Source organism: Oreochromis niloticus, linkage group LG11 (assembly GCF_001858045.2).
Source record: "Oreochromis niloticus isolate F11D_XX linkage group LG11, O_niloticus_UMD_NMBU, whole genome shotgun sequence".
Classification (NCBI taxonomy): Eukaryota; Metazoa; Chordata; class Actinopteri; order Cichliformes; family Cichlidae; genus Oreochromis; species Oreochromis niloticus.
The window spans coordinates 35,894,484-35,903,857 of NC_031976.2; the positions used below are offsets into that span (position 1 = coordinate 35,894,484).

A 9,374-nucleotide genomic window follows, 5' to 3' on the forward strand; every position below is an offset into this window, starting at 1 on the left:
TAAAAAGGTCGGATTTCAATCGAGCCTTGAAGGTCTAGATTGAGTCAGATGCGCGAATAGCATGAAGGAGGTTGTTCCAGAGGTTAGGTGCGACTGAAGCGAAAGCATTTACAGCACAGGCTGGGAAAAGTACATTCTTGAGTTTCTTAACATTTCAAGCCTCATTTAAAAGTAAAAACCTCCCCTGACATTCCCTGTTTAAACACTAAAAAAGAAAGAAAAGAAAAGAGTTACCAGTTTGTATTTTGACTGAATAAACTTCAGGTTATTGCACAGCGTCTGAGCTCAGGACTCTGACTTATAACAATAAATTTTTTGTTTATCAATCACTTTTACCAACCCGGTGCTGGGATCTAACTAAATATAAGATATACGTCACTACATTAACACACAGTCATAATTCATATATTACCAGTAAGTTATAAGTAAGAATGTGTGGAAATCTCTGACACTTCCATGCACAGAGCCAAGATGTTTATGCCACAGGCTGTGCAGTGACTTCCTCCAGCAGAGGTTTGTAGAGCTCTGGGTCGTCAGTGCTCTAAAAGAGAAAATAATATTTGTAAAGTGTCGACTCCCTCCAGTCACAAGCTCGACTGCGCACACTTTGATGACAATTTCAAGAGGAATACAAAAAGGAATCAATGTTTAATGAAATATTTAATGTAAGTCAGCATTAAAAATAAAGTGCAATTACAATTTATTTTATTGTTATTAAAACAAATTGTGGTAAGCTGTTGAAGTCCACACTAACATAAAGTTGGGCACAGCTGTTCAAACTTCCTCTGGTCTATCTTTTTTGGAGGTGTAGGTTTTATTAGTCCCAACAGTTCTTCTTCCTCATGGCTCTCTCTCTCTGCAGCAGTTCCACCAAGCTCTGATTCACACAGTCTCTCCCTAAAATCTGCAGCCTGAACTCTGGACTTGCTGTCCTGGGTCGGTCCACATGGGAGCCAGTTTCTACAAAGTGTTTGAAGTTCCACAAATATTCTGGACTGACTGAGCTTCATGCCTTAAAGTCATGATGGGCTGTTGTTTTGTTTTATGTTGTCATTCTGCTCTCTGTCTGTACACCAGATATAAACTTTAACTGACTCACTCAAACTGGTAGAGAGCATGAGAAAACTGCACAGGCTCACTGTTTGTTACCTGGTTTCACTGATATTCAGACCAAACGGATACTTGGAATTCCTGCAAGAACACTTGATGTGTTCAGCCAACATCTTCTACTATTTAACATGTTTATCAGAATGTGCTTGAACCGTTGTGTTGTCCATTATCTACCTTGTTTTGTCCTTTTTCTTTGTTCCTCAGAGCCTTGATTCCCAGGACAGCAGAGCTTATCACAACACAGAGCTCCAGAACAGACAAGATGATCATCACAGCACTGATGCTTCTCAGGAGCATCTGATGGGACACAAACAACAGTGTTTCATCTAAAGTCTCAAAATGTTATATATTACAGTATATAAGAGAGTATCATATAGTGTATATGTGCTATTTTTCTTTCTGCTTTCCCTAACTTACCACCAGCACTCCCCGGCCCTCCAAGCATTTCTCCTGAAGGAGTTTTTCCTCCAAAGATGGAGGCCTTATTGTTTCCCTTCCATACCAGTAATCATTGTAGCCATTGTAGCCATTGTAGCGACTGTAGCAGTTGTAGTCATAGTTCCTCCAATAACCAATGTTTACTAAAGAAATGCCGTACAGTGCAATGCCTGTGATGGCAAAAGCAACTCCAGTCAGATTCAGAATCACAGTAAGGATGACCTGAAAAACAAAAATGACCAGTTAATGTACAAGAAAATATCCAAACCATAAATGACACTTAGTGCATTCTTAGACTAAAGTATCATATCCTATGTGAGTACGCATGTTTACGTAGTCATGTCTGGATTCTTCATTAATCTAAATGTTGGTTTCTGTCTAGTTGCTGCTTTAGGATATGATGGTTGTGATTTTCATGTTAAGTTTGTGTTTCTGTTTTTGGTTTGTTAATCTTATTCTCCACTTCAGATTAATAAAGTATCTGATTCTGATGATTCTTCAGATTTTGAATCTCTGTCGTAGAAGGGTGGCTGTAGCTCAGGTGGCAGAGCAGGTCAGCCACTACTCAGAAGGTCGGTGGTTCGATCCCAGGCTGCCTCCTGGCTGCATGCCAAATATCCTTGGGTAAGATACTAACCCCATGTTTGCCTACTGGTGGTGGTCAGAGGGCCCGGTGGCGCCAGTGTCCGGCAGCCTCGCCTCTGTCAGTGCGCCCCAGGGCAGCTGTGGCTACAGCGTAGCTTGCTATTGCCAGTGTGTGAATGTGTGCGTGAATGGGTGAATTGACTGAATGTAGTGTAAAGCGCTTTGGGGTCCTTAGGGACTGAGTAAAGCGCTATACAAATGCAGGCCATTTACCAGTAGATGTCAGTCTGGTGACTCCATGTTTATGTTTTGTGTTTATCAATTTTTAGAGTTTTCTGATTTTTTATTATTTTCTCTGTGCTCCCCTTGTGTTCATGTCTTTTTACTTTGACAGTCCCTTGTCTCATGATAGGTTTGTAGCTTGAACCTATCCGCTGGAACGTTGAAGGCAATGTAATTACACAGCAAGCAAGACACGAAGTAGGCAAAGTTCTTTATGTTTCACGTGCACAGGAGAGAACTGGACAGGCGCCGTTCCTTCGCTTGACCCCAGTTGCTCTCGTCCGCTCTCCCGTAACACTGCTCTTTTATTGTGGTTACATGAATATGCATAGGTTCATTAACATATGACGTATACCTTGTGTGTGTGTGTGTGTGTGTGTGTGTGTGTGTGTGTGTGTGTGGGGGTCGAGATATGACCCCATGAAGACTCCCCAAAGCTGGTGCCAGGAGTCTAACGGTACATCTGAACAAAAGGCTCTTAGACTCAAACAGATATACGTATGTTTGCTATACCATATATCAGCAAGAGAAGATACGACCTCTCCTAGGAGGTGTGTGATCTATGCCAGAACACTCTGGAGAGGAGTGAATGCACTCCCCTCTTCATGCTACACAGAGTTGTTACAGACCTCCTAGGATGAGACATTCTTTCAATCTACAAATGATTATATACTTCTAAGCATATATGAGTAAATATTTCTAAGCATAAATGACAACAAACAATACAAATCTAACATCTCATGTCTGTGTCCCTAGCATTGTCTCCCCTTAGGCTATGTCCACACTAGCCCGGATAGATTTGAAAATGGCATTTTCAACTGAAAACGCTCCGCGTCCACACTAGCGTTTTCAGTCATTTTCACAGAGTTGTGCGTCTACATTGAAACGGCCCAAAACGCTTACTTTCCAGTCTTGCGCATGTGCAAAAGCGAGTGAATTTGCGCAAATTAAAGAATTTGAATAAAAGCTATCTGGAGCATGTGCAAACTGATGTTAATCTTTTTTTTTTTTTTTAGGGCTGTCAAAATTGAGAGCAATCAAAACAACTACTGTATAATGCCCTCCGCTATCTTTGTTTAATTGGTCACATGACTGCATCACATGACCAAAATGCGTCATGGTTTTAGAAAGTCTGCGTTTTCAAGCATCCACACTGCGACGGGACAGCTCCGTTTTGAAATGTATGCATTATCGGGAGCATTTTCAAAACGCTTTGGTGCAGTTGTGGATCGTTGTGGACTTTATTGTTATTCTTTGTGATTTTAAAATGTTTTTGATTGTTTATTTTTTGTTTTTTGTCTGGCAGCTGACACAGTCTCTCAGAGGATGGGAGGTGACAGGAGGAGAGAAGCTGCAGAGACACATAATAAGACTGCAACTCTGCCTCCTGGTCCCAAGTCTAGATAATCACATTTGTGGAGGGGGTTCATTAATTTGGCCAGATTTCTAAAAAATGAGAGTTTCTTCGACTTGAATTATAAGTTATGTTTAAACTTAGGCAGCAGTTTTTTAACCTTAGCCAGCTGATCTGAGTCTTTTTCATTTTCCTCTTCCTTTATTCTTCTTGACATAATGAAATATAGAAACAGAACGAGTTCTGGATCACATCCCCTATTCAGTGTAATCTCTCAGGAAATCTAATGTGACGTCTTCATGCATGCTCAATCATCCAGGTAAGGAAATCCCAGAAAGCTGGTTCAGTGGGAGAAATGTTTGGTCACTCTTCCATCCTCTTCAGTCTCATTTGCATAATGACTGAAACTGGCACCACTGATGAACAATGGGCTGTGAGGTCAGTTTCTTGACCATTAGTATGCAAATTCTCATGACTGCTGATCTACAACCACTGATCAAAGACCATTGATCAATGGCTGGATATGAAAAGTTGCAGGTTAGCCTTCTTAGACTGTAAGATTTCCATCAGTAATGGGAGACATTTAAATGCTGATGTGTACCGTAAAACCACACATACAGATCAGTATTTAAGTTTTGACTCTCACCATCCAGTGGAGCACAATCTGGGTTTCATCAGCACACTACAACGCAGAATGAACAACATCCCCACAGACAAAGCGGTCAGGGAAGCAGAAGAACATTACATCAAGAAGGCCCCGAGTAAATGTGCTTATCCCAGCTGGACATTTGTCAAAGTTAAAGCTAAAAGCCTAAAGAAAGCTCCAGTCGATCCAGGAGAGAAGGACAAGTGCTGCCTAAGTGAAAACCCTTAGTGATCCTGTACGTGTCAGGAGCATCGGAACAGTTGAGACGCATTTTTTCTAAACACCGCGTCTCTGTGGCTTTTAAAACCCTGAACATGCGCCGCTCTTCTGTGTTGCGCCAGATGGCACAACACAGAACAGCTACCTCGTCAGGCCAGGACTCTGCAGTCTATTTACGCCTACAGGCCAGTGGACACTCTTTCCATGAGGAGGATGTACACATCCTGATTGTTGTTTTTAATATAAACTGTTTCAAGATGCAGTGCGAAAAGTTGGAGGTGGGATCAGGAGTGGGAAATAAATTGAACTATTTTATTTGATAAAAATAATTTAGCAGCAGCAGTTATATGTAGACTAGAGGGGTGTTAAGGCCTCCCTCAGCAAACTTCCCTCCAGTATTTATGCAGGTGTATGTATGCTGTAGGACATACTGTACATGTTTAATATATTTATCATGAATGCAAATAAGAACAAGACATGACATCAAAAAGTCCTTTAGAGATCATATGAAAATGTTTTACAGCTGAAATACTCACCAAACATGGACTTGGATACTTCTCAGACAAAATGCACACAATGCCGAAGATGATGAACTACACAAAAGAAAAATTAAATAGATACATAAATAAAGTTCATGTCCATCTTTTTACTGAGAGGAACAGAGAAAACAGTCCATTTTAAGAACAGGAGGGGTCTTTATGGACATTTTATCCCCTCTTCTTGCAGGATATGTTGTAAATAAAACTTTTCACCATGAGAGAACAATTATATAGTTTGTTTGTGTAAACTGCTATTTTGAACTATAGCCAATTTTTTATGCAAACTAGCAAAACTATGAATTGGTGTTTGTAAATGTGCACTAGTGTCATCACATTTAGATAGATCTTGGACAAAACTTGGCAATTAAGCTTTCTGTCACATATTTAACCCTGTGGAAAGATATGTTTGAACCAAAAATGATCTTCTGTTAAAGATTACTCATTTGATTCCTATTCCATTACTGTGACTGGTCTGGTTTACATGGTTCTTTTTTAGCATTTCATTTCTCATCTGCTGTATCCAGTATGGCCTGATGTGTAATGGAAAAATAGATCTGGTCATCTTTTTTATTAACCAAATCTCACTAACAAGGGAGCGACACAGGTCACCAATTTATCACAAACAGACAACCAAACACTCTGATTTCCACTCCTAAGACCAATTTAGAATTATAAGTTAACATGAAACACTTCTTTGGGCTGTGGGAGGAAACCGGATCACCCAGAAATAACTCACACACAACTCACACCCAATCCAGAACCTTGTTGCTACTAGGCAACAATAACAACCACTGTGCTGCTTATTAGACAAATATACACATATATATATCATTATTCATCATTATTTCCTTACCAATGCAGCCAACCAAAATGGAAAGCCTAAGTAGTTTAAGTAAGGGGAGTTCCAAGTACTATAGAGTATAAGTCCTAATCCAATGTTGAGAAGCCCGATCATTATCTGCAGAGTCTGTGAAAAATGAAGTACAGTATGAACAGTGAACATTGTGCAGTTTAAGAAAAAAACTACAAATTAAAAAAATAGGCATAATATAAAATGTGATGTATAGATGGTTGTAGCTCACCCCCAGCACTGTCTGAGAAGCTCTGTTGAGACTTCTCAGGTGCTGAGACACACTGCAGCACACTGGACTGTAGCAAAGGTTCTTGAAGATCTGGCAAAGAGGAGGCCAAGGACTTTGGGGGTCAGAGGTCAGAGTGAGTACTGTGACCCCATCAGCCTTGGACATAGTCACTGACATCCTGTCTTGAGATCCTGGAGACTGAGAGACAAGATAAAACTGAAATGAGCTGAATCAGATTAAAGTTTTAGCGGAAAAACAATTTGACCCAAACACCTCACTTCCCTTCACTTATCTTCACTTTCCACCAAAAGAGCTTTAAACAGGATTTTAAAAGTAATCTGTTAATAAAAATTAAACTGACTTGATGCCGGGAGGCTGTCACATCACTGGACGCTCTCAAGTTGGCTTTAATGGGTGACACTGGTTCTTCACTGTGCTAATACTAGTTTACAAGAATGTTTTACATGGAAAGGCAACCTCCAGGTGCTGAAAATGGAATCCAGCAATGATGTGCCCAGTCATTTTACTGTGTCGGCTACAACAGCAGGTCACTTGTCATTAACGTCTATGTTAAAATTTTCACTTCACAGCAGAAAAAAGTTTGTCATCTGCTACAAAAAATTGGTTTGGTCTCTATAGATAATTTCTGGCATAATAATAACAACAAACAACAACAACAATCTTTATTTATAGAGCACATTTAAAAACCAGCGGTATACCAAAGTGCTTAACATAAGAGACAGAGAAGTAACACGAGTATTATAAGGCCTTAGCAAAGTATCAAATATACTCACAGGTCAATGGCACTAATACACAGGGGTAATATAAAATGCATATCAAAAAATAAAAACATAATAAAAGCACAAGCCATAAAAATATGTATAGAAAAAAGAGAGTAAGTCTAAAAGTCAGGTTGATGAGCATTAACAAGCAGGAAAGGCAAGATTAAACAAATAGGTTTTTAACCGTGATTTAAAAGATTGGATGGAATCAGACGCCCGGATCGCAATCGGAAGGTTATTCCACAACTCTGGTGCAGCCAGGGCAAACGCCCGGTCACCTCTAGACTTCAGCCTAGATCTAGGCTGCACCAAGAGTAACTGAGTAGATGATCTTAATGCTCTGGCAGGAACATACGATTTAAGGAGTTCCTTAAGGTAGCTCGGTGCTGTGTTGTTGGTAATTTTAAACGTAAGCAGCAGTATTTTAAATTGGATATGGTATTTTATGGGTAGCCAATGCAGATCCGCCAGGACAGGAGTGATACGGGCAAACTTCCTAGTTCTGGTTAGAATGCGTGCTGCAGCATTTTGGACTGTCTGCAGTCTATGAAGGAGGGCAGAATGAAGACCAAAATAAAGTAATCCAGCCTCGAGGTCACAAAGGCGTGGATGAGCTTTTCCAGGTCCTTATGGGGAACATACTGCCTAGCCTTAGAGATGAGACGGAGTTGGTAGAAACTAGATCTAACTACAGCAGACACTTGTTTATCAAGTTTGAACGAGCTGTCAAGCAACATGCCCAGATTGCTAACAGTGTCAGAAAGGGAGCTGGTAAGGGAACCAAAGGCATCACGAAGTTGGCCATGAGGAACGTTGCTGCCAAATACCACAATTTCAGTTTTCTTATCATTTAGGATAAGAGTGTTTGCTAGGAGCCATTCTTTGACCTCGCGCATGCACTCTTGGAAACAGTGCAAGGACAAAGCAAGATCATCATTTAGTTCAAAGTAGATCTGTATATCGATCGTCAGCATAGCAGTGGAAAGAGGTGTGGTATTTCTCAAAGATTGCACTTAGAGGGAGCATATACAGTGAGAAAAGAGTAGGGCCTAACACAGATCCTTGAGGCACGCCATAACAACCAACATCATCATAATAACAATCATATTCATAATAAAAGTGCGATGGTCCGTAGTCGGGTGACTCCATGTTTCGGTTTTTGTTTATTCAATGTTCTGGGTTTTTCATGATTTGTTTTTTTGTATTTTCTGTTCCTTAGTTATTCTTTAGCACTGCTGTGATTTCCTTTAGGTTTTGTCTCTGTGCCTCCCTTGTGTTCTTTCTGTTGTGTCTTATTTTCCTGGTTCGATGTTTGTCTTATTTCCTATTTTACTTTGACAGTCCCATGTCCAATGTCAGTGTGTCTAGTTTTGCTTCCCCTTGTCTTGTTATGTCTAATGAATCCCAGCTCTGGTTTTCCTCCTGATTATTATTCCCTTGTATATTTAAGCCCTGTGTTTTCCTTTGCCTTTTGTCCTGCCGTACCTCCTCATGTGTGTAAGTCTCCCTGTGTTTCTGGTTTCCGTCCTACGTTTCTAGTTTCCTGGAGTTTTAGTTCTAGTTTTCTAGAACTAAAACTTTTCTAGTTTTAGCTCTAGAGTCCTGTGTTCACACACACTTCCTGTCTGCCTCCGCCTCACATGACAAAAAGTTGTCATTATTAATTTTTTAATCTTTCATTTCTGCTGAATTGTTTCTCCTTCCTCCCTCAGTTGTTACATGAAAAATCTCTTTTTCTCACTAATCGTTGCCACATTTATATCAACAAAGCTAAATAAAAGAAACTTTTTCTATTTAATGCAACACATTTCAAAAACTCCAGAAATGTAGTTAAATCCACATGTGCAGCACAGAGTGATGTCAGCGCCAGCCCCAGCTTTATTTACTGCACGCTCTTGTTCAAGGAACAAGGAAGTCCTGTTAAAATTGGCCAGTTGCCTCTTTTTGTGTTGTTTTCCACCCACAACCTGAAACACCTGTACCAATGGATAAATATATGTACTATATTTTATATTTATTATTAGACTTCTTACTTTATAAGTTGTATTTTTGTCTCCCAGAAATCATAAAATCTGTTTCAACTTGATGTGTTTTCTGATGTTGTTAAAACTTACAACATGGAGATCAATGAACAACGATTAGCTTAAACCACATTTTTTACATAAAGACATAACTCTTAATTAGCCTGAATTACAAACTGAATCAAACATGAAAGACTTACCTGTTAGTGAAGAACAAAAACTTAAACAACTCCGTTTGAAAAGCAAACAAGTCTGATCAAGTAAGCGGTACACTGGAAAGAGGAAACCAAGAGCTGGCCAAACCTGTTACCAATAG

The 9,374-nt window shown here is 39.9% G+C and overlaps 1 protein-coding gene across 1 annotated transcript; it reads right to left on the bottom strand.

Annotated features, from left to right (window-relative positions):
- Window positions 1–243: 243 nt before the first annotated feature.
- On the bottom strand, window positions 244–9,374 carry LOC109204239 (uncharacterized). The gene is made up of 7 exons (XM_019364939.2): window positions 9,259–9,374; window positions 6,256–6,453; window positions 6,027–6,140; window positions 5,171–5,227; window positions 1,528–1,770; window positions 1,285–1,407; window positions 244–541 (listed from the first exon to the last, which is right to left on the bottom strand). The coding sequence occupies exons 2-7, from the start codon at window positions 6,430–6,432 to the stop codon at window positions 476–478; spliced, it is 780 nt and encodes a 259-aa protein (XP_019220484.1). The 5' UTR covers window positions 6,433–6,453; window positions 9,259–9,374; the 3' UTR covers window positions 244–475.

Coding starts and splice junctions, on each gene's coding strand:
- LOC109204239 (XM_019364939.2), bottom strand. CDS start 6,432: ATGTCAGTGACTATGTCCAAGGCTGATGGGGTCACAGTACTCACTCTG. Junction 1,771..5,170: donor AGTATCCAAGTCCATGTTTG/GTGAGTATTTCA, acceptor TTTGTTTTTCAG/GTCATCCTTACTGTGATTCT. Junction 542..1,284: donor AAGAAAAAGGACAAAACAAG/GTAGATAATGGA, acceptor TTTCTCTTTTAG/AGCACTGACGACCCAGAGCT.